Source organism: Cadophora gregata (assembly GCF_030347475.1).
Source record: "Cadophora gregata isolate MNR1 chromosome Unknown scaffold_1, whole genome shotgun sequence".
Lineage (NCBI taxonomy): Eukaryota > Fungi > Ascomycota > Leotiomycetes > Helotiales > Ploettnerulaceae > Cadophora > Cadophora gregata.
In genome coordinates, this window is record NW_026695924.1 from 1,949,894 (window position 1) to 1,972,643 (window position 22,750).

Below are 22,750 nucleotides of genomic sequence, written 5' to 3' on the forward strand. Positions count from 1 at the left end.
GTGTTTTATTCCCATTTCTGTCAACTTGTAGTGGTAAGCCACGTGTGATAGATATGTATGTGATTGTTTGCTCAGCAACACTTCAAGGGGAAAAGAGGGGCAAAAGTGATGCGTCTTCTCGATGTTGAAGGAAGGAGAAGCAAAAGCGAAACACTTGCACTACGAATAGGTTAAGGTTGGTCTTGAGGTTGACGAGTGAATATAAAAAAGGAGACTCGATTCGGCACTGCCGAATTTTGTCTACAGTGAAACTAGAGAAAAGGTATCAAAGTCACAGCGGTGTAGCGAAGAATTTCGTGATATTGGGTCAGATATGTGAAGTCGAATGTGCACTGTGGCTTTAGGATTTTTTTTATTCCTTGAAAGTACACCGTGCTAGCACCATGCCGCGCCCATCCCAAACGACCGAAATGCAAATGATTTACTCATCCTCATCCTCGCTCTCCTCAGCCTGTGTATGTTAATCTCAATTCAATATAGCGTTGAATGTGCTTCTTACCTCGACGGTGGTCTGTGCAATACGGTCCAAATCACGCTGTCCGCTCTGTGTGATACGACGACCTCCCTTGTCCTCATCCTGCTCCAAGACACCAATCTTCTCAAGAGCTTGCATAACCTTACGGTCTACGCTTCCGCTGGCATCGACGTGGTGAGATGGGCGGGATCCACGGTTGCGGGTGGAGCCGTGAACTTTGCGGAGACGTCCAACACCGACGGTTTTTCTGAGGTAGACGTGACGAGCGATCGAGGCAGCACGAACGTAGAACCAATCGATAGATTGGGGAGGGAGCTCCTTTGCTGGGCCGGTCTTGACGGTATCAACCCAACCTAAGGAGAGAGAAAATTAGCAAAAGAGAGTCTGTGAGAGAAAGATGGCGCATCCTTACCTGGAATTGGAAGCTTTCCCTGTCTCTTCAAGAAAGCAGAGTATGCCTCAATGAACTTTTGCGCCTGAAAACACCCATCGAATCAGCATTATTCCGTCAGCAGAGGTCTTTGCGACCCCCTCGCTCCTGCTCAATTGTCTTTCAGATTCGAGAGTATCGAGGTAGATGCGCATTTTGTTGTTGATTTGCGATTTGACCTTTTCCCTCCTTCAGCCTGCAGATTCAAATATACTTACATCAACATCGCGAACTGAAATACCTCCGGCCATGGTTGCGGTTGGTGTGATGTTCGAGGATTTGTCGTTGTGGTCGTCGGAGAAAAAGTTGGAGGTCAGATTTCGCGATATTCTTTCGTGTGTGGAAGCGAGCACTAAGATGCGGCCGCGTGCTCTCTGGGCCCACTATGTTTATTCTCACGTGACGAATACCTCGTTTCTCTCGATTGGATCTTCAATGTTTCTCCTTGGCCTTGAGTAGGCTGTGGTCAGGGAAATGTATGAAACATTTGATGCTGACTCTGTAAGTTTAAGTTTCTATCGAAGTCTGGGAAAGTTGGCTGTTGAGCAGCAGCTTAGCTAGCGATTATCATTTCAACCTGACGAGGACCTCTGGGCTTCAGTCATCAACCATAAGGTAAGTCCGTTTCCCCATGGACCTTGATTCCATGAAGCTACTGTGCCTTTTTCTAAGTGTGTAAGACCATTTAGCTCCAAAAAATCCATAATGTTTCGATGTTTGACAGTGCTTGCTTCCTCCTTTCGTACTGAAGTGCGGAAATCGCTCCGGTGACAACCTTTGTTAGGACCAGTTGGTCTTGATACATTTGCTACTTTCCTTTTCAATTTGGACATGGTCTATTCCACGATCCGATCCAGATCGACGGAAATGGTTTGCATTCCTTCAAGTGATATCCATGAACCTTAGCATCCATTCGCTACTTCAATCCAACACGTCTTACCTGTGCTGGCCATCGGCATCTGAGATGTAGAAATGCCGTAGATGCAATGAGACTTTTATCATTGGTGCTGCTTTGCGCTACTTACAAACATTGCTCCATAATTCCGCAATGTTCACGGCTGCCTGAAAATTACGATACAAGCTGCTTGCAAATAGCAGCATGCCTTCCACATGATGGGTTGGTTAGCATGGATGTAGCCAAATACCTATCTCCGATTGTGCCTGTTGCCGGCATAATAATGACCCCGTTCAACCAGCTATAAAGGTATCTTCTGAAATTTAGCAGACATGTCTCTCTAATGCATATCTCCTAGACAAGTTCAAAAGATCTCACCATGTCCGTCCCACCATGCTGTCTCCAAGGCTTTGATTGGGATGGAACACCTACTGGACGCATTGGAAAGCTTGCCAATAACGATACATACATAGCAGGCAATAACCACGATGTAGCAGTCCTACTCATCCACGATCTCCTCGGCTGGAACTTCCCCAATCTCCGTCTACTAGCTGATCACTACGCTCGTGAGACCAACGCAACTGTGTACCTCCCTGACTTCTTCGGTGGCGAATCTTTGGCCTCTGGTCCAATCCTAAGCAACAACTTCCACGAGCTCGATATTCCAAGCTTCGTGGCGAAGAACTCTCGAGAGATCCGCGAGCCGGAGATCTTTGACTGTGCTAGAGCTTTGCGGGAGAAGTACAAGAAGGTCGGTGCTGTCGGGTTCTGTTTTGGAGGTTGGGCGGTGTTTCGATTAGGTGCGAAGGAACATCAGCCTCCTCTTGTCGACTGTATTTCAGCTGGTCATCCCTCATGGCTGACGAAGAGGGATATTGATGAGCTGGCAGTACCGGTGCAGATTCTGGCGCCTGAGATTGATACGCAGTTCACCGCGAAGCTGAAGTTGCATAGCTTTGAGACTATTTTGGTTTCAGGGATTCCGTTTAATTATCAGCACTTTCCAGGTGTTGAGCATGCTTGTTTTACTCGTGGTGATGAGAAGCATCTTGGGGAGCGCGAGGCGATGGTTCGAGGGAAGAATGCTGCTGTGTGGTGGTTCAAGCAGTTCTTGTTCGATACTTGATTGCATGAAAGATGAAGGGCAGATCCCATTCGATGCGTAGCACCAATTTGGATAGGTGAGTGTGAATGGGGATATAATGTTCGGAGTTGCTGGCTATTTTCTACATTGCTCTTGGAGAACAACTTTAGTTCTTCTGGTACTTCAACTATTCTGGACATCCATTCATAGAAGAAACATGTTGGCACATTATTTTGCAAACTTTTATTCCCAACTCCGTTTTCGTGTTGTGAGCACTGCAGATCAGTATCAGTTATGATAAAAATGCTAATGGAAATCTTGAAATCTTGAGCAGGAGACTGGAAACACCACCTACTATATCTGGAACCAAAACATGCTTGTTACCAAACAGAATCCTCTGTCTGATGTGGAAGAGTGATTGCAACTGGACTGAGTGTTACGAGCCATAAAGCAGCTTTTACACCAAATATGCGAAAGCTAGCTCCATGTACACTCGCAGAGAATCCAGCCCTGTTATAGAATGATGGTAATGCACTCATATGATGCCGACGTATTGGCACACACACGGAATCAAAAAGATATCTTGTAAGAGAGGGTTCCGTGAAGAAGTAGAATAGACAGCTGAAGGAGCTGAAGTCTGGTCGTTGTTTCAGGGAGGAGTCATGACACCTCAGGCCACTCAATGGGATCTTTCCAGACGGATCCAGACATTTTGACGTGAGTCAGAAATGGGTCTCTCAGGCCACGGACATCTGGCCCTGCTATTGCTTGGTCAAATCTCATGCTTGCTCGATCGTCTGGTAACCATTTCTTGAAGGCAGAATATTTCGCCTGTCAAACCTTCCGACGTTATCTTGACTTTCGTGACATGACCTGCATACTTAGATAAGAAAAATTATGACACGACACCCCTTAAGAGCATGAACTCGATTGAGCTGGAGAAGTACAAGCAGAGATTGAGGACCCTGAAAACAGGCAGAGTTAATTTTGTAGGCGATCTCCAATTTTGAATCTGCAGTTTTACCAGAAACACTGACAGAAGAAAGATAGGCATGACCTGATAATTCACTCCACGGAAGCTCAGCAATGACACTTGTGTCCAAAGTAAATATCAGAAGCGCTGTAATTTCGGCATCATCAGATACTCAGATGTCGGAGGAAAGAAGAGCAGTTGAAGACGAAGCAAACGGCAGAAATGGTTTAACGTGAGAAATCACATTCACAGAAACCGCGACACAACTTCAGCTCACGAGCACCAGACTCATAGAGTGCGTTTGGTACCTTGCCACTCATGTTGGCAGATTTGACTTCCTTCCATGTGAGCAGCGGTCAAACCAGAATGAATGCAGCAAATGAAAGCTGCAATGGAAAGCCAAGTAAAGCAGAGTGATGAATTCAGACATTCATTTTGGGCAGAATAAAGACATCGTAACGGAATTGGAACGGAATGGAAATTTGATAAAGAAATCATGGTCGAAGAGTCATGTGACCAGCTCGCCCATGGCTTGCTCTCTGCCGTTCCAAATGGAAGGTTGACATCCCTGTGACTTGTTCAGGCACCTACAAGGAAGGTTCTTTGCCACTTCAGCACCAGGCTGCAAGCAGATCAGCTCGCCTTTGATTATGGACATTCGGGACATTGCAGAGATAGAGACTGCTCGGTGCCAGATCCATCCAGCTCCTGTGGAGCTAGAAAGCTGTTGTTAACTTCACTGTTCCACACAAAAATATCAGATCCCAAAGGAGCGGCACGATCTGCATTTGGGAGAAGAAAATGTGATTTTGCTTGGCTCGAATGACGTTTTAGGAGGGGGGGCGATGGGAGTGGAGGGGAGAGGGGCTGAGGGGTTCGTTTTCATTCTTTCGGTGTCTGCAAATAGCGGGGCAGGTCGGCAGGGCGACACTCACCTCAGCAGTGGGCGGTGAGGCGGTTGAGTGCGACAGCTGTTAGGTATGGGTATAGGTATGGCTAGAACTCATGATATTGTATGTTTGGTTGGGAAAGAAAAAAGTACCTGAAAAAAATAGACAACCAGGAATATCATTAGGTACTTTTCTGTTGATCGAAAACATTTAAGGCGTACTTACTGGTGCTTTCTAGTGATTGCCAGGAGTGTGCAGGTGCAGTGGTTTCCTGGTGAATGGAGAAGGTGCTGGAGCGTTCTCTCTGGATGGAAGCTTCTGGTAAACCTTAGCGAGTTCCGCCCGCAGCCAAACATAAAAACTGCCTGGGCTTCCACTCAACGAATCTTTTCCTCTTCATACCACAACAAAAACCTCCACGAACCTCTCAAGTCTTCAACATCTCCTGAAGCGTTTCTCCATATTTCAATTACTCACACACACTTCAATCAATTCCACTTAATCCGCAATCATGGGTCCAGCTATCGGTAAGTATTCTCCACGCCGCCACGACGACGAGGCTGTAGCTAACATTGGCCCTTCAATAGGAATCGATCTGGGTACCACCTACTCTTGTGTCGGTATCTTCAGAGATGACCGTATCGAAATTATTGCCAACGACCAAGGAAACCGAACCACACCTTCCTTCGTCGCCTTCACAGATACTGAGCGTTTGATCGGAGATGCCGCAAAGAACCAAGTTGCCATGAACCCAGTCAACACTGTCTTCGATGCGAAGCGTCTTATCGGCCGCAAGTTCGCAGATCCAGAGGTACAGGCTGATATGAAGCACTTCCCTTTCACCGTTCTCGACCGTGCTGGAAAGCCAGTCGTTGAGGTCGAGTTCAAGGGAGAGAAGAAGCAATTCACACCTGAGGAGATCTCTTCCATGATCTTGGTTAAGATGAGAGAGACTGCCGAGGCATACCTCGGAGGAACCGTCAACAACGCCGTCGTTACTGTTCCAGCATACTTCACAGACTCCCAGCGTCAAGCCACCAAGGATGCCGGTTTAATTGCTGGTCTCAACGTTCTCCGAATCATCAACGAGCCCACTGCCGCTGCTATTGCCTACGGTCTTGACAAGAAGGTCGAGGGCGAGCGTAACGTTCTCATCTTCGATCTTGGTGGAGGAACTTTCGATGTTTCTCTCCTGACTATTGAGGAGGGTATCTTCGAGGTTAAGTCCACTGCCGGAGACACTCACTTGGGTGGTGAGGACTTCGACAACCGTCTTGTTAACCACTTTGTCCAAGAATTCAAGAGAAAGCACAAGGTATTTACTGCTCCCTTTCCTACAGCTCTACAGGACATTGCTAACTTCTTCGCAGAAGGGTTCGTACTCCCCAATTTCCTGGATTTTCCCCCTACAAAACCACCCTGTCCCCTTCCCATTCCAGAAACATTGTGGAACATGCACATCCATGCCATCTTCAGGATGCTTGGAACCAGACTGCCCCACTTCCCAAAGTCCTCTCAATATTTTGGAACATGTAACTAACTTTTAATGTAGATCTCAGCACAAACGCCCGTGCCCTTCGTCGTCTTCGCACTGCTTGCGAGCGTGCTAAGCGCACCCTCTCTTCCTCCGCACAAACCTCTATTGAGATCGACTCTCTCTTCGAGGGTATTGATTTCTACACATCCATTACTCGTGCCAGATTTGAGGAGCTCTGCCAGGATCTCTTCCGCTCTACCACCACCCCAGTCGACCGTGTCCTCGCTGATGCCAAGATTGACAAGTCCAAGGTCCACGAGATCGTGTTGGTCGGAGGATCTACCCGTATCCCTCGCATCCAGAAGTTGATCACCGACTACTTCAACGGCAAGGAGCCCAACAAGTCCATCAACCCCGATGAGGCTGTTGCCTACGGAGCTGCTGTCCAGGCTGCTATTCTTTCCGGTGATACCTCGTCCAAGAGCACCAACGAGATTCTGCTCCTCGATGTTGCGCCACTTTCCCTTGGTATTGAGACTGCCGGTGGACAGATGACCAAGCTTATCCCAAGAAACACCACCATCCCAACCAAGAAGTCCGAGGTTTTCTCCACATTCTCTGACAACCAACCTGGTGTCCTTATTCAAGTCTTTGAAGGCGAGCGTCAACGCACTAAAGACAACAACCTTTTGGGCAAGTTCGAGCTCACTGGTATCCCACCTGCGCCTCGTGGTGTCCCACAAATCGAGGTTACCTTCGATCTTGATGCCAACGGAATCATGAACGTCTCTGCCCTCGAGAAGGGAACCGGAAAGACCAACAAGATCGTCATCACCAACGACAAGGGCCGTCTGTCCAAGGAGGATATCGAGCGCATGTTGTCCGAGGCCGAGAAGTACAAGGCTGAGGACGAGGCCGAGGCTGGACGGATTAGCGCCAAGAATGGTCTTGAGTCCTACGCATACTCTCTGCGCAACACCCTCTCAGATGCTAAGGTTGATGAGAAGCTCGATGCTTCCGAGAAGGAGCAGCTCAAGGCTGAGATTGACAAGACCGTCGCTTGGTTGGATGAGTCTCAACAAGCCACCAAGGAGGAGTATGAGGAGCACCAGAAGGAGCTTGAGGCTGTCGCCAACCCAATCATGATGAAGTTCTACCAAGGTGCTGATGGCGGAGCTGGAGGTATGCCAGGTGGTATGCCAGGTGGACCAGGTGGATTCCCAGGTGCTGGTGGACCAGGTGGTGCTTCGCACGATGATGGACCAACTGTCGAGGAGGTTGACTAGATTGTTTCTCACGAATCTCTTTAGTTGTTTTGCATTTCGGCATCATGTCATGGCATAATTGCACATGGCCAGGTGTCTAGCGGGCCTCTTTTTTACTTATGGGTAGACTTTGTTGCGGGTTTGCGTTTCCTTTGGCGACAAATTCACTGGGAAAACCGGTGGACGCTGCATTGTAATGCAGAAAAGCACCTCATTTAGGTAGCACAAAATGAAAGTCGTAAAATTCTAATAACTCTCTCTTGGTATGGCATGTGAAACTGTCATTTTATTTTCTTCTTTTCAAATATATATGATTATGACATGCAGGGTGAAATCTATTTCCAAAATACACAGTGACATGAAAGTCTCCTTCAGAAAGTGATCCGTGATCCGCCCTTGATCTAGGATCCTATTCAGGGTCTGGGGAGGTCAATGAGCTGAGATACCCTTGCAACATTCAGGTACGTCAAGGAGGGGTCGAGCCTCGCCCAGCATGTCACCCGCTGTGTAATGTGAGGAGGTGACGGATCTGATACAGGCTTCATTTAAAATCGACGATGCATCACAGACGCTGCACCTTCTAGTGCTTTTCTTTCCCCTGAAATCTAAATTGCGTGTCAAAACTCTGTTGGTGGCTGGCATTACTAGGGACCTGACTACTGGTCCCGCCCAGACCGTATGATCTCCGTCACTCTCGCCTGCTTTTAAGTAAAACCCCTGCCCACTTTGTTGAAAAATATCCAGACCAGACAGACTCGACAGATCCAAGAACGAGAGGAAGCAGCTCTCACTCACAACTTCTCACCATGGCTCCTGTGACTACCCACCCGATCACCAAAGCCTCTTATTCGGAAAGAGCTGAATCAGCTATTCACCCGCTCTCTTCGTACCTCCTCCGACTCATGACTCTCAAGCAGTCAAACCTCTGTCTCAGCGCCGACGTATCAACTACGAACCAGCTCCTCAACCTGGCGGACGCCATAGGGCCTCACATTGTTGTCCTGAAGACTCACTACGATCTCATCAGCAACTGGGACTACAACCCCACCACAGGCACAGGAGCTCGACTTGCGCGCATAGCGCGCCGCCGTGGATTCCTCATCTTCGAAGACCGCAAGTTCGGGGACATAGGCAACACAGTGCAGTTGCAGTACACCGAAGGCACAGCGAAGATAATCGAGTGGTCGCACATCACCAATGTGAACATGATACCCGGCAAAGCAGCGGTGGACGCTCTGGCAGACGCAGCTGTGCGCTGGAGGGAACGCAAGCGCTACGAGGTCAAGACAGACATTACTGTGGGCACCCCACGGCCAGAGAGCTTGGATTCGGACGACGAGGACACAACTATGACGCCTGTCCCGGAAGACAGGAGTCTTTCAGCAGCCAATGCGGGGCGGAAGGCTAGCATTGTCTCGATAACGACTGTTTCACAGCATTTCGAGCCTGCCAACTCCCCACGATCGTACGAGGGCTTTGGGGAGGAGTACGAGAACTTTCCGGGCATTGATGAGGCGCCTATGGAGAGGGGTCTTCTGATCTTGGCACAGATGTCTTCTAAGGGAAATTTCATGACCAAGGAATATACGGATGCTTGTGTGGAGAGTGCGAGGGAGCATAAGGACTTCGTGATGGGTTTCATCTCCCAGGAGTCTTTGAATACACAAGCGGAAGACCAGTTCCTCAGTATGACACCGGGTTGCCAATTACCACCCGAGGGCGAGGACGAGGATGCGGAGGTCAATGGGGACGGAAAGGGGCAGCAGTACAACACACCACAGAAAATCATTGGGCTGATGGGCAACGATATTGTCATTGTCGGGAGAGGGATCATCAAGGCTGGTGATCCGGTGAAGGAGGCTATTCGCTATAGGAAAAGGGCTTGGGAGGCGTATCAAGAGAGGATTGGTGCTTGAATTTGCTTTGGGAATGGGAGCTTTGGAGTTGTTGGGCGTGGAAGGGAGCATAGTTGGGCGAGGCGTCGATACCCTGGAAGGGCTAAAATGGGTGCCCTTCACTGCGAGCGCTACGGGGCTTAAGTTTTCAAATGAGTGTCGTTTTCACCAGGGATTAGATAAAACATTAAGTTTCTGCGAACACGTTCCCTCAATTTTCCAGTTGATCTCATCTTTTACAGAGTATAATGATAATATCATGGCACAATCACAGCTGTCTTCCTCGTCCCAGAGTATTCCTTCGCAGCTTTGAAAGCCTCCTCCCAATCATCCAAGCCGAAAACAGTAACAGCCTCCTGCCCACCCTTCTCTCCCAATTTCAACAAGCCAGCCTCCACCAACTTGATCATACCGCCCACATCCTCTCTGTCATACATCGCCTTCCCCCTGATCTTCAAATCCCTATGCATAACAACGCCATGCGGACTAGTAAGATCACCTTGAATCCCTCCCATTAGGCTAATGCTCCCCGAATGTCTTAGAGCCAAAATACCGCTCTTGATATGCGTGGAATTCGAGGCTTCAGGAGGAGAGCTGTCCAGCATGGCGTCTATGGTACCAAACTGCTGCAGGGCTTGGGTGTCAGTTTCCACGTTGTTAGTGATTTGCACGATTTCAACTCGATCGTTGGAAGACTGGAGTCTTTTGAGTCTGTCAATGTTTCGCCCCATGGCAATTTTTTGGCTCCCATTGCGAGTGCTACTTTTACAGCTGCTGAACCAAAGGGACCGGTCGCTGGAGAGATGATGATTGTGTCGCCGGGCTTGAGGTCGATGTCTCGGAGTCCACCATAGGGGATTAACAGCCTGGAATCAGCAAGTACTCATTATACTATCTTCAAGTAAATATATGATGTCTAAACCAACCTATTCATCTCCTGTAACTCCACCATCCTATACCCCAATTTCCCAAGCAACAACTTCTCGTTCAAAACATGACAATTCTCCAATGGCAGCTTCGCGTATTCCGCAAAAGTAGAGTCCCTCCACTCACCTCTCATCAGAGTCCTACTCCCCTCACTGAAACCCTCATGAATACCCATTAAGCACGCCGCCGTTGGGTCATCCCTCCCTTTCAAATATGTATCGAAGAGAACCAACTGTCCAAGCTTGAGTTTCGTGGCATCTGGGCCTGGAGCGACCACTCTTGCTATGGCGCTGAAGCCGGTAACCAAAGGTGTGGGAAAGGGATACTTGCGGGTGCCGTTGTAGACTTCGATGGCGTAGCTGATGACAATTGACGACTTCGATGTGGACTACCACGCTGCCAGGGCATGGTTGTGGTGTGGGAATTATCTTGACTTCTGGAGGGGAGCTAGTTGAGCTCAAGACGAGAGCACGGTGTATTTCAGGGAGTATTTGGGTAGATGACATATTGATTTTGGGGAGTAGAAATATGAGACGAGAACTTTGGATAGGGAGGGTTGGGAAGCGAAAGAAAACAAAGACGTGGCTTGACTAATATATCCATGTGGCTCTGTGGTATCCTTCTCATAAAGAGTTCCCATCTTCTATAGATAGGGAAGATTGAAAATGGAGATATCTCTTGTCTCCGTAGTATATTATGACACGAGATTCTAAGTCCGACAGCTGCGTACACTCGTTTTTCCTTATTTCGTTCATGAAGAGCCCAATCCGGGAACAAGATTCCATAGGCTAACATGACAGTTAAGTTTTGACTCGGTGCAACTAGGTACCGAGTTGACATCTGGCTAGCCATGCCCATCCATCTAGTAACGATGAAGTAGGATTTGCACTCGCTAGTGAGACTCATAAAGGACTCGATGCACAACCTCATTGTCAGTCCATTTTCAAGAGACACTAGCTGGAAAGACATGAGCTCATTCCCGAATACAGTAATTGAAGAAGCAAAATTGAATTAGTCATGGAAACGTATAGATATAGACGCAAGAAGCTGAAAGCATGCAACCAGGGCCGTAAGACAGAGTTTTGAGGATCGTAAGAGAACAGTTGCTGACGATGACGCTGGGATTCGGAAAATATTGGTTGACCGAGTTAGTGCAGATCGTCGTTGATGCTGAATGTTATCGCCAATGCGCATATTTGAGAACCGCCAAATTAAACTGAGCTTCACAAAGTATCCACACCAAATCCATTGTAAGGACCAAAAACTTCCATCGACATCGCAAGATTTCGGGTCCGAGATTGAATACCTGACACCCTTCGGCTTCGCGCCGGTTTCATTCGCTCCCAAAGTTCAGATGAACCACATCATGACACCAGGGATACGACTTCATGCGGTACAGTACTTTTGATACTCGAGATATAATGCCGAGATACACCCCTTTATTTCTTGCTCTATCACATCTTGGGATGAGCATTTCCGGCAGATTTACAAATGAATGTGTCTGAAACCCAGGACTTGTCACTCATTTACGTGTTCGTCACAAGTGACATTTAAAATGATATTCTGAACGCCACATTACGGGACAGTGGTGCAAGACGTAGAGCTGCGAGCTTGTCCGTTGCAGACTTGGGGGCTGCCGCTGCCGCTGCCATGTAAAAGGCATGCCGGGAAATCGAGGAGGGACGGGAAAAAGGATGACTACTTGAGTAGGGTGAGAAATCCATCTTGAAACATTCCTCTTCTTCTCGTTTGAAGTTGTTATTTGTTGTAGGTAGACCTAATTTATCCACAAGGCACTCTCTCAAGTAACCAGCCGTACCACTCATCGCAAGCGAGACCTACCGAGGAGGTCTCATTCTCCGCAGCAATGTCTCGATCTCAGCTTGCCATTTTTCGAACGCAGATGTGCTGAAGGTGGTGTTCAAGGAAATATCTACTCTGAGATACGAGTCTATTTCTGCCAAACCCCTCTTCTTTATTTCCCTCGGCTCATCCAAAATTTATACGACTGTACGTGCACGTCGTCGAAGAGTCCTGTGTCGCTGATGAACTCCCTGAGATTGAGTATTTGAGTTCGCCACTAACGGAATATCTAAACAACGCATCAGAGAGAGATATGGAGGTGTAGAATGAGCCCGCTCACCCAGAGGAACAAAATGACTTGGTCGTAGTTGCCGTGATAGAGATCGATGACCATTGGACTTGACCGAAGTCCCAGGTTGCTACAACACTATGCATCAGCAAGGTACGTCCAAGCGAAGAGCGAGGTCACAGGTTTTAAAGAGCTAATGTTGCAACTCTCAGAGGGAATGGCTCACCTCCACTTTGTAACTCAATGGCAAGAAGTCCCTGTGTCTTTTAGAATCGTTCACATGTACATGTCAAGGCTTCAGCATAACTTACTTTGTTGATCAGGCCTTTGCTTGCTTAAAACGTAATCAAAATTAGCATTTATACAACGCACGTATCGCTTTTAAGTAAGGAGACGTACCGAATGACTCGGACGACGAGCCTGCTTGTGCTTTCTGGCCAGCTGCTTGACCTGCAGAACCAGGAGTCAAAGACCAGCTATCCGTCCACTTCAACCGTGTTAGCGTTGCAAGAGTCTGAAGCTCGAGAATTTGGGTTTCTGAGACGTGATCGAGGTCATTTCTTCAGTCTAAAATTCAAGAGCTTGGGAGGCATGGGCCACACAAGTACATACAACACTATTGGCACCCATGGTGAAAGTACTGGTGATGGAATCCCCAGGCCAAACTGCAATGGTCAGCATAATTCCCAAAACTGCTGAGGTTCTGTTTACTGTACCTCTAATTGCCGTAGCTTGATAATCTGGACTTCCACTGACGTCAGGGTAGATTCATATGCGAGGGGTGATTGCCTTACTTGCAACAATACTCTACAAAGAACTGCCCTATGGTAAAGGAAAGACAGATCAGCTATGGACCCATAGATATTCCTGGAAGGGCTAAGACCTGTCCAAGAAAAGGCAAGAAGACTCCAAATCTACTCACAGGTACCAGGGACTTTCGAATCGCTTTGCAATATTAGTACCAGTGCTGAGACTCATTGCCCTGAGCACGGTTCCAATGCAACACTTCACGAGAGGCGCAGTGTACTGACCTGATCACGCTTTGAAAGACGAATCCCGAGTTGTCGTTTTGGATTCCTGGCCACACTCCATGGGCTCCAGACCCTTTCGAAAGGGCTGGAACAACCATTGTAGCTTGAAACTGGATTGAAAGGTAAGCATTCTCACTGTATGTGTATATATTACCACAATGTAGAGCTAATATCGTCGAAATAGAGTGACAGTGACCTACCCTCGTAACTGCAACATTTGGTTGAAACCAGAAAGCGACATCTGCGTATGCAAATTGGCCACAGAAGCAGATTCCTGCCGTGAAACGAAAAAGAAAAGAGAAGAATCCCATTCTAAAGCGCACTACAGTTGCCAATCTGATATCGACGCCATGCACGCAACATGCGGTATATGAAGTATATAGGCCTAGTGCGAAGACCTAGGCAGAACTCGAAATAGAAACATAATCAGCTAGAAAGGTACCGAAGTACGAAAACTCTGCACAAGTTTGGCACCATGATAGCGTTTGGCCTTCTGCTGCGACGCTAGACGGCTTTCCCTGCAGTGGAGCTGTTCATGTGCGCCTTCTGGCCAAGACTAAAATCCGAATGTAGCTTGTACTCACGTATTCCCCCTGTCACTATCGAAGGGATTAATGTCCCGGATGATCTCAGGCCGTTTCCTCCGTGCTGGTACGGGAAGTACCAAGACCATGGCTGACGGAAGGGTTTGTACCGCTCTAGAAACATAAACTAGCCTCGCGGACTACGTCTTAGATTCGGCGTCGAGGTAGATTCTTGCCGAAATAAGACCTTCATTCCTGTTAAGATCTTTTCCAGAAGCTTCTTTTCTGTTCATTCGATCTTCTGTTTTGATTGCCGTATGCGAGATGCAAAACGTGGGAGAAGAGCCGATTGGAAGGTTGTGTTTTAAAGTTATGCAATTTATTAGCCGAGAGTGGATGAAATGTAAATATCCCAATTCGATGTTCGGATGATACTTTGTGACGTGGGAGAAGCGAGTTTTGAAGGGCAAGTCCGCTCTAAAAATAGTCGGCATTCCTAGGCTTTCTTTCTTTTCAGATAGTACTTTTCTCATATGCCAAACACTAAATGGCAATGTACTTACAGCTACTCACGACTTCCGGAGCATGATGGCGCGCCAAGAAAACATCACCGTCTGGGAAGGGTTAAACCTCCCTATACCATCGGGGAAATGAACGTCAGAGGTGCTTGCATACGCCACAAAGGGATTTGCATCGGCCTATCACAGATCGAGCGATCGGAAATGGACTCTGATGTCCTTTGAGGGGTTTTGATTTTTGCTGATGCTTTAGTACATTGAGTGGGGTATACATTTCAATACTCGTCCAGAAGTAGCTTCTTCATTGTTGCCATCTCCTTTTCCCATGCTTCAACTTTCTGCTGACTAGCTGCCAGCTTCATCAACAAGAATTGGACTCTCGGTGCCAACTCGCTAGGCTGCTTTGGTAGTGTCCCAAGCATCGTTAACTCTGTCTCGTATCTGGAAACGGTCAGTAGAGCGCTAAATAGGAGTGCCAAAGCATCAACGATGTTCGAATGTTGCGAGCGCGATTGAGGACGTAAGATCTTACTTGTCTATGCTTTTGGTCTCAATCTTCGTAAGCTCGGTGAGAATGGCAAGATCAAGTCGGCTCTTCAACACTTTATCTTCTGCAGTCATGAATTAGTATATAATCTTGTCAATATATGCGCCGCTTAATTCGAGAGCAACCCCAGGGTATAATGTGGATTCGATTGTGAAACTGACCAGCTAAAACCTTGAATGCCGCCTCGTAAATTGGTTTCCCGGCTTTCACAGTTTGTGGCCGTCCTTTGTAGCTTGTTATAGTGATGCTAGATGACAGCAGAGTTAGCTATTTGCATATCAAGGATTTCTCCAGAGGGAGATAAGATATAGCTCCTGAAGATCTTGGACACCTGGACGCCAGTACTCATGGACTCAGGACCTACAGTTCAGCAGCAGTGAGAGCCTCTAAAGCACTCTCTCCGCTGGACGCCGAAGCCGTGAGAGAAGATGCGAAAGTGTTGGTGAGAAGGATCTCGTTGTATCGAAGACTCCCGTTCTCAGAAAGACTCTTGATGAGGTACCAAGCTTGTTCGGGAGACCATTTTCGTTCGCCTAAATAGTCAGACTTGTTCTTGCTGGAAAGGGTAATCATCCACTGACCCTTATCAACAGTCAAGAGGTACATCTTCATAATCTCATTGGCACTTTGCTCGATCATCTCGGCTATTGCTCGTCTTGGTGTCTGCCCGGTTTTCAATCGTCGTGCGAGGAATTCCAAATCCGTGAGACGGCCGCCGACAGCTATCAGGGACACAAAGTCAGTACTATCGTTTCATATTTGCGAAATCGTGGAAGGACGTGATGACTTTGAATGTGTAGGGCATCAATGACTAAAAATGGGTTTGAACGATCCATGAATGAATTCTGGATGGACTTACCAACGATGGCATCGTCCAACTCTTCTAGATCGTTTTGTTTTTGGGATGGAGTTAAAGTGTCTGTTTCTACGGGATCGCCCTTCTCAACATCGAGGTGTGAAATAACAAATTTCTTAGCGACTTCCGGTTTGATGTCTCCAAGGCTGATCTGTCTGAAGACCCTGTCGGGCAAAGCTTTGGACAATGATTTCGAATAACTACAACTTGTCAGTAAGTAGGCCTCAAATTCTGGTTTTGGTAGCGGCCAGGGGGCTTACGAGATATCATTAGTGAGAAATACAACATGAGCAATGTTGGCGGTGGTAAGACCAGCGGCCCATTCCGAGAGCTTGTCATAGACTATGCTACTTTCTTCGTTCTTATGCAAGAAGTTGTCTAAAAGAACGACTGGGCGATGCTCTTTGGAAGGGCCAAATTAGCCAGTGCCTTGTCAAGGATACGCTGGAAAGAGGATAAGGAATGTCCTCAAACAACCTGTAGACATTCGAAAAGGAGATTATGTGAACCCTACACTTACCTGGATGTGCTTCAAGCCAATCGTCATCGGACAAAGCGGCATCTTTGTCCTCCTTGTTTCTAGGCCTATTTGCGAGTGCAGCGGACTTCAGGGCGGAAGCAGTATTGCCCCATACTTTGCCCAGCTGCGCATCAAGAGTTTCACTAAAGCCAGACTTGACGCCAATTGTACCTTGAGCAGCTAGATCCACAAGACTACTCAAGCTGTTTGCCCAAGAAAAAACAGGCCTGTAGCCTACTGCTGCTGCTGCTGCGCAAATAGTAGCCGAGTCCCCGCGGGCATCTACAAGGGTATCAGCAGCCTTCTACTTGACCTTGAAAATTCCTGTGCCGCGCTACATTTGAAACTCCAAACAACAACAAAGAATATACTGACCTTGAATTGGCTTGCAGTCAATTAATAAAGTATTGCGACGACCCTTGAGCGCCTCGGTGAGGAGATCTTTCTTGCCACTACCCCTAGGTCCTTCTGGATAGCTCAGTTAGCACACCTTTGGGGAGAAGGAAACTGGCGCGAGCTTACGGACGACAATGAACGTAGAGCTGGTTTCCATTAGAGCAGTCTGGATGGAATCAATCTACAGAAATGGAGGTTAGTTCTACATGTGGAGGTTATTCCAGATGGGTTCGGAGCCTATGCAAGCAAAAAAGTGATGGTATCTTAACTTACAATTTGTTTTCTGTCCTCCCAGATGAGACTAGCTTCTTCGGATCTTTTACGACGAAATGTAAAGATATCTGTTGCCTGGCTCTTGAACCATTGGTAAATCTTGTTGTCCTTCAGATGGAATGAGTGCTCAATGTGGGCCTTAATGAAGAATGTTCGGATAGGGTCGAAGACTGCAACAGTGGCGGTTGCTATCAGTGCTGCAAGGGCGGGAATCACAACTCTAGGGTGGCTTGTAAGCCAGTCCCAAATCCAATGGGCTTTCTCTTTTTGCTGGAATGATAATCGAAGTAGTGTGCCAGCAGTCCCACCACCTTCTGCTTCACTGACTTTTAAGCCATGCATACAGTTTCTCTGAAAACAGTCAGTAACTGCGAATTGTGGAAAGTGAAAAATAGGTAGATAAACATGTCGCAGGAAAGTTTGGTGGCTTCTATCAACGAGAACAGAAGATCCCTATAGTACTTACTGCCATAATTGCATGACTCAATCTGGCAAAGTCTAAGTGGGCGTACTTGGGCAGAATTTTCGAGTCGGACGGCTGAGGACTGATCTCGGCAATCTTCCCATATTTTCGAAACAGGCTATACAGTGTTTCCTGACTTAACTCGGCTGATTCCTTGCCAGGGCTCGTTGGCGCAAATTCGACCTTTATCCTCGAGCTTGGAAATCGGTACAGATCCTCCAACCAAGGCTTCCCTACTACCAGATTCGTCCTAATTCTTCGAAATGGGTTGAACCATGGCTTGATGGGGTTCTCTCGTAGGTACTGCCTAAGAAGGCCTTCGACTTCTTTTGCCGTGATACCATTAGGATGAGAGAATTTGACAAACGCACCTCCATCCTTTAGTCTTGGGAGAATCTCAGTCACGGTCATGGGAACGGAGTTTGGTATGGCTCGCTTGACTAGAGCAACTGGCTCGAATGCTCCCAGGTTTGAATTGTTGAAGCGAGCGAGAAGCTCTGGCAGGTCTTTTTCTGTATGCCATGGTACGCGTAGCATCCAGTTGAGCTTCAGAGGAAAGAGGTCTATCAAAAGAATGTTAGCCAAACAGAGCTCATGAGATCAATATGAGACAGAATTATATACTGTCGAACCATAAAATTCCCTCGTTCGACCTAGCCGTAATATGACCAGTCTGATCTTCTCCGGTTTCTGTGCTCTCTCTCCGGATCCCTTGCCAAGCTCCAACATCTTTTCTCAAGCACAAACGAGGCGAATATCCGGCATTGTAGAAGTCGCGTTTAATCGCTCGACGCGGCCTCAGACCAGGGCGACTGGTTGGGCTGAAGAATATGCGCCGAGAAGACTGCATTGTCAACAGATCGGGTTCTCAAGATGTCAATATGCACAGCATTTTGAGCCAGCACTATTGACCGAGGGATGAGCGAAGCAGAAAATACCTGGAAATGGATGATTCAAGAATCACGCGTCGTTGCCCTGGCCAGCCATAGGACAAATGAGGTCATACAGTAAGGCTGAGAACTAGCCCGCTTTTACCGGAATTAAGCCGTTCAACTCCACTTTTATTCCATTTACTGTACAACCTCGAGGTCGTCGCGAGCATCCAGGTTGAAGACTCAGCCTCATCCATTGGATCTCACTTGCTCTCACAACAGTCTTCAAGATGGGCTGGTTATGGTCATCTTCGGCTCCTGCCACATCTTCTCCTCAGCAGAATGACTCTCCAATTACATCTGAGTCTTCGACACAATCACCGCCATCAACCTCAAATGCTCCACCCTCTGAAAAGCTAGCCTCTCGCGATGATCTCGCAGAGCAAGAACTCGCCAAATTTCTTCAAGAACTAGACGCCGATATCCGCCCCAGCAGCACAAAGTACAATCGAGTACCCCGAAACGCACCTTCCTCCACCCATCAATCGCAAACCCAATCCTCCTCCTCCCAGAATACAGATGCAGCCAACAAGCCACTGGCAGAGCAATTGCTGCCTACAACAATGAGCTGCCGTACAGCATTCGACGAAGCCTTTTACTGCAATTCTTTTGGAGGCAGATGGAATGATCTATACCGATATGGAACACTAAAGTCATGTTCGGACCAATGGAACAATTTTTGGTTCTGTATGCGGACGAGGACGTATGGAGATAAGCAGAAGGAGGCTGCGGTCAGGGAACATTATAGGCAGAGGGAGAGCTCTAAATACTCCAAGGAGCTTGGGAAGGAGAGTAGTGAGGATGTTTGGAAGAGTCGGGATAAGAAAGTTGAATGGGGCGAGGCGTTCATTGCGCCGTTCCCTGGTTTTTCTGGAACTGATGAGGAGTGGAGGCAGAGAGAGTTAGACAGGAGAAGGGGCAAAGTTGATGGAAGCATGGGCTGATATACTGCATTGTATTTGTATTTGATTAGGCGTTATATTTGTGGCAAGGTAGCATAGGAGTATAGGACTGGGGGCTGAGAAAATCTCTAATTGACGAGGCTCTATGTACTCTGTACTGTTCATGGGCTTCTCTTATACATCCACCACCGAGGGCGGTCTGATTCATACTATCTTACACATTCTCTTGTGAATGCTCCATATTATTCCACACGTGCCTTGCCTCGATATTGTCCGTCGAAACGCCACTTTCATGCAAAGTCATCAACGCTAAAGGGATATCCCATGTCCTGTCCCGATCATAAATCCGAATCCAACCGTCCACCAGAAAATGTACCATCCATATGTCCAAAAAAACGCCAGCCTTTTTCTTGTCCCCAATTTACATTCCCATGCCACCCTGCATTGCATTCATGTTCTGTTGCATGCCTTGAGCTTGGGCTTGTGCCATCATCTGCTGCTGTTGCTGAGCTCTTTGAGCTTGCATACGACGCTGTACCGATTGCTGAGCATTGGATTGACACTGAGCTCGTAATTGTCGTTCGATCTCGTCGGGAAGGATACCATTAGCATAGCTTGCGGCAACTTTCGGTCGTTGTTGACCATACAATTGTTGCGCCAAAATCATCACCTGTTGCTGGAACATCTGTTGTTGTGCCACAGCCTGAGGATTTTGCTGAGCTTGTGCGTGAGCTTGGGCTTGAGCCTGTTGACGCATCTGCTGCATCTGCATTTGCTGTTGCATTTGCTGCATTGTCATCTGCTGCATACCAACCATGCCGGGATTGTTGTTCATCATGTTTTGGTTCATATTTGGCGGCAAGCCACCTGAACGCTGTGCCATGGCAGCCATCTGTGCAGCATATGTCTGAGCCAGTTGGTTTGGCATTCCTTGCTGTTGTCCTGCTTGATGCTGATTTCGCATCATGTGCTGAGCCTGCATGAATTGCTGCTGTTGCTGTGGAGTCATTTGTTGCGGAACCATTCCTGCCATCGCAGCTTGCTGTTGTTGCTGTTGCTGGGCATTGTTGTTTCTCATCATTTGCTGCATTCGCTGCTGCTGCTGCTGCAACGCCTGCGCCTGTTGACTGTTCATTACTGGCATCTGCTGACCATTCATCATTGGAACTCCCTGCATTGCGGCCATCGATGCTTGCATTGGGCTTCCTTGGCTCATTCGTGGGGTCTGGCTTATTTGACGATTAAGGGGTGTAGATTGGATATTCGGCGTTGAATTTGGCATGCGAGGAGTACCGGCATGACTTTGCTGACTTCGCTGCGCACTCATAGGATGCCCAGTGGGAGCACCCATTTGAACATGGTTTTGGTGAACCACAGATCCTGGTCGCGCAGGACTGCCACCCATGCTGGAAGTAGTTTGTTGCATAGGAACATTTGCCATCGGATTAACAATGGGTGAGGAATGGCTCTGAGGGGTTCCGTTTCGAACAATGGGAGACGAAGCTTGGGCCTGCGACACCTGTTGTTGATGAAAGCGCTGTGGCTGAGCTGCCATGACATTTGGTGGGAGCCCATTTGCTTGAGGATGAGCATGTGGTGGCTGGATCTGGTTGCCCTGCTGCATATGAGGAGGCCCTTGTAACCCAGCCTGAGCCTGTGCTGCCTGCTGGGCCATTTGGCGCCGTTGGCTCTCTTGTTGCAGCTGTTGTCGATTGGCCATCTGCTGCTGTTGTGCTGCAAGTCGAGCCTTTTCTTGTTCTCGCTTTTCGGCATCGTCTCGAAGCTTGTTGCGCTCTTGTTCTTGTCGGCTCTTCCGTTCTGCCTCTTCTCGTCTGAGCTTGTCCGCTCTCTTGGTTTCTTCATGTTGAGCCTTCAGATTCTCGATGGTCTTGAATCTCTCAAATCTAGGCTCAAAAGAAACGCCGCCAGCTTGACCAGCTCCATCTACTGGATTGCCGCCTCCTTGAGCTCTGGCGATGTTCTGTCCCAGTCGCTCGTCGAATATAAGCATATGGCGTTCTTGATCTGCTGCCTGAGCTTCATCTGCAGCCATTTCTGCAACAGTTCTCTTGCGAGTTTTAGGTGCCGGAGGAGCTTCGGAATGCATTGGATGTGCTAGAGACTCTAACAAAGCGGCTGCTTGCCCAACACTGCTCACAGGCTCAAGTATAAGCGGAGCAGTAGTTGCGAATGTAATTTGTGACTCGGCCACGTAGATGTTATTGCTAGTAAGTTCCGCGTTTGTCTTCTTCACTCTTTTGGCAGGCGGAGCCATACTGGTCATTGGAGTAGAAGGGACAGCTGTAGTTGGCGTCGGTGGAACAGTAGCAGACAGTGGCACACCATTTACATCCTGCCGGGAGTCTCTTCGACCATCAGCCATTGGCTGTTGGACCTCCGCAGCCTTCAAGGCAAGATCAGCATAGCTGCTCAGGGCAGTCGGGCGTAGAACTATCGTGGAGACCTTTGGTTGCTTCGGCGATGCCGGAGCTTTATTCCGAGCATCGTTCGGTAGGTCCGGTGCTGGCATATTCTCCTTATCTTTCTGCGTAGAAGGCTTCTTGTCCTCGTCGCCTGCGCTGTTTCCCTTCCCAGGTATTGCAAATTCCGTCGGGTATGGGACGTATGGCGATGGCGTAAGGTAGGCATTGTAGTTGTGCACAGAGAATGGAATGGTTTTGCCAGTGCCAGACTTAGGTCTATCTGTGTTCTGAGATGGAGCGATAGACTTATGGTCATATATCTGTACAATCATGCAGCCCTCGTAGTAAGGAACATCATTGAAGAACTCAACTAGGTCATGGGGAATTGTACGTTTGCGGAGGTGTTCGATGACAATTTTCATGGGTGACTTGTATGTGAAACTGCCTTCTTGCTGGTCGAATCGGAAATGTGTAGGATGGAGGTGGATAATGAGAGAAGGTGGATGTCCGCGATACTTCTTCAAGATATATGCGTCGGATTTGACTGGTACCTATATTAGCAAGTGTTACACCCCAAGGCCAACTGATAGCATACCGTATGGTTGAGGCTCCACGACATGAGCAATGGATGAATCTCCGACTAGACTGGCAGACCGCAATCCAACACTGCTATTTCTTTGTCCTCGACCGAGAAGCTGGGGGGGCGCATCGCGTCTAGTCCGGCTCGCAGATCTTGCCCCGGAAGCATTACTTCCAGCTCCATTACTTGTCGCAGAGTTCGGAGGGTACTTGGCGGTAGATGGGAGTCTGCTGTTGGACATTGAAGGTGAGGGGGATGAGGTAGATGAATTGATGCCATTCGTTTGGATGCCTGGGGGTACTGGCCGCTTGACCTTGGAGGGTTGCGACTGGGTCGCAGTCGTAGAGGGCGCCATCTTTCTTCCTACTCGAGCTCCTTGAAG

The 22,750-nt window shown here is 48.1% G+C and overlaps 9 protein-coding genes across 10 annotated transcripts; 4 read left to right on the plus strand and 5 right to left on the minus strand.

Moving 5' to 3' along the window:
- Positions 1–421: 421 nt before the first annotated feature.
- On the minus strand, positions 422–1,156 carry RPS19 (40S ribosomal protein S19; the record flags this gene model as incomplete). The annotated part of the gene is made up of 4 exons (XM_058493821.1): positions 422–451; positions 500–828; positions 888–951; positions 1,124–1,156. 4 exons carry the CDS (start codon positions 1,154–1,156, stop codon positions 422–424), a joined length of 456 nt encoding a protein of 151 aa, XP_058364023.1.
- Positions 1,157–2,179: 1,023 nt separating this feature from the next.
- On the plus strand, positions 2,180–2,926 carry ONS95_000657 (uncharacterized protein; the record flags this gene model as incomplete). Its single annotated transcript, XM_058493822.1, has 1 exon — positions 2,180–2,926. The coding sequence occupies one exon, from the start codon at positions 2,180–2,182 to the stop codon at positions 2,924–2,926; it is 747 nt and encodes a 248-aa protein (XP_058364024.1).
- A 2,229-nt stretch (positions 2,927–5,155) lies between these two features.
- Positions 5,156–7,747, plus strand: HSP70_1 (70-kilodalton heat shock protein). Of its 2 annotated transcripts, XM_058493823.1 has the most exons (4): positions 5,156–5,274; positions 5,335–6,062; positions 6,118–6,121; positions 6,300–7,747. In XM_058493823.1, exons 1-4 carry the CDS (start codon positions 5,259–5,261, stop codon positions 7,508–7,510), a joined length of 1,959 nt encoding a protein of 652 aa, XP_058364025.1. In that variant the 5' UTR covers positions 5,156–5,258; the 3' UTR covers positions 7,511–7,747. The 2 variants fall into 2 exon arrangements, with proteins under 2 accessions (XP_058364025.1, XP_058364026.1); XM_058493824.1 differs by having other exon boundaries at positions 5,156–6,062.
- A 548-nt stretch (positions 7,748–8,295) lies between these two features.
- On the plus strand, positions 8,296–9,405 carry URA3 (orotidine 5'-phosphate decarboxylase; the record flags this gene model as incomplete). The annotated part of the gene is made up of 1 exon (XM_058493825.1): positions 8,296–9,405. One exon carries the CDS (start codon positions 8,296–8,298, stop codon positions 9,403–9,405), a length of 1,110 nt encoding a protein of 369 aa, XP_058364027.1.
- A 236-nt stretch (positions 9,406–9,641) lies between these two features.
- Positions 9,642–10,115, minus strand: ONS95_000660 (uncharacterized protein; the record flags this gene model as incomplete). Its single annotated transcript, XM_058493826.1, has 1 exon — positions 9,642–10,115. The coding sequence occupies one exon, from the start codon at positions 10,113–10,115 to the stop codon at positions 9,642–9,644; it is 474 nt and encodes a 157-aa protein (XP_058364028.1).
- A 2,185-nt stretch (positions 10,116–12,300) lies between these two features.
- Positions 12,301–13,532, minus strand: ONS95_000661 (uncharacterized protein; the record flags this gene model as incomplete). The annotated part of the gene is made up of 10 exons (XM_058493827.1): positions 12,301–12,403; positions 12,455–12,533; positions 12,630–12,660; positions 12,715–12,737; positions 12,803–12,890; positions 13,016–13,068; positions 13,120–13,148; positions 13,198–13,225; positions 13,326–13,348; positions 13,435–13,532. 10 exons carry the CDS (start codon positions 13,530–13,532, stop codon positions 12,301–12,303), a joined length of 555 nt encoding a protein of 184 aa, XP_058364029.1.
- Positions 13,533–14,265: 733 nt separating this feature from the next.
- Positions 14,266–18,589, minus strand: YME2 (mitochondrial escape protein 2). Its single transcript, XM_058493828.1, has 14 exons — positions 18,156–18,589; positions 17,535–18,094; positions 17,069–17,419; positions 16,922–16,976; positions 16,775–16,867; positions 16,400–16,681; positions 16,140–16,281; positions 15,883–16,079; positions 15,605–15,745; positions 15,388–15,556; positions 15,185–15,270; positions 15,009–15,087; positions 14,522–14,917; positions 14,266–14,435 (listed from the first exon to the last, which is right to left on the minus strand). Exons 1-13 carry the CDS (start codon positions 18,379–18,381, stop codon positions 14,752–14,754), a joined length of 2,547 nt encoding a protein of 848 aa, XP_058364030.1. The 5' UTR covers positions 18,382–18,589; the 3' UTR covers positions 14,266–14,435; positions 14,522–14,751.
- Positions 18,590–18,693: 104 nt separating this feature from the next.
- On the plus strand, positions 18,694–19,407 carry ONS95_000663 (uncharacterized protein; the record flags this gene model as incomplete). Its single annotated transcript, XM_058493829.1, has 1 exon — positions 18,694–19,407. One exon carries the CDS (start codon positions 18,694–18,696, stop codon positions 19,405–19,407), a length of 714 nt encoding a protein of 237 aa, XP_058364031.1.
- Positions 19,408–19,786: 379 nt separating this feature from the next.
- Positions 19,787–22,723, minus strand: SPT20 (Transcription factor spt20; the record flags this gene model as incomplete). Its single annotated transcript, XM_058493830.1, has 2 exons — positions 19,787–22,332; positions 22,384–22,723. 2 exons carry the CDS (start codon positions 22,721–22,723, stop codon positions 19,787–19,789), a joined length of 2,886 nt encoding a protein of 961 aa, XP_058364032.1.
- Positions 22,724–22,750: the final 27 nt, after the last annotated feature.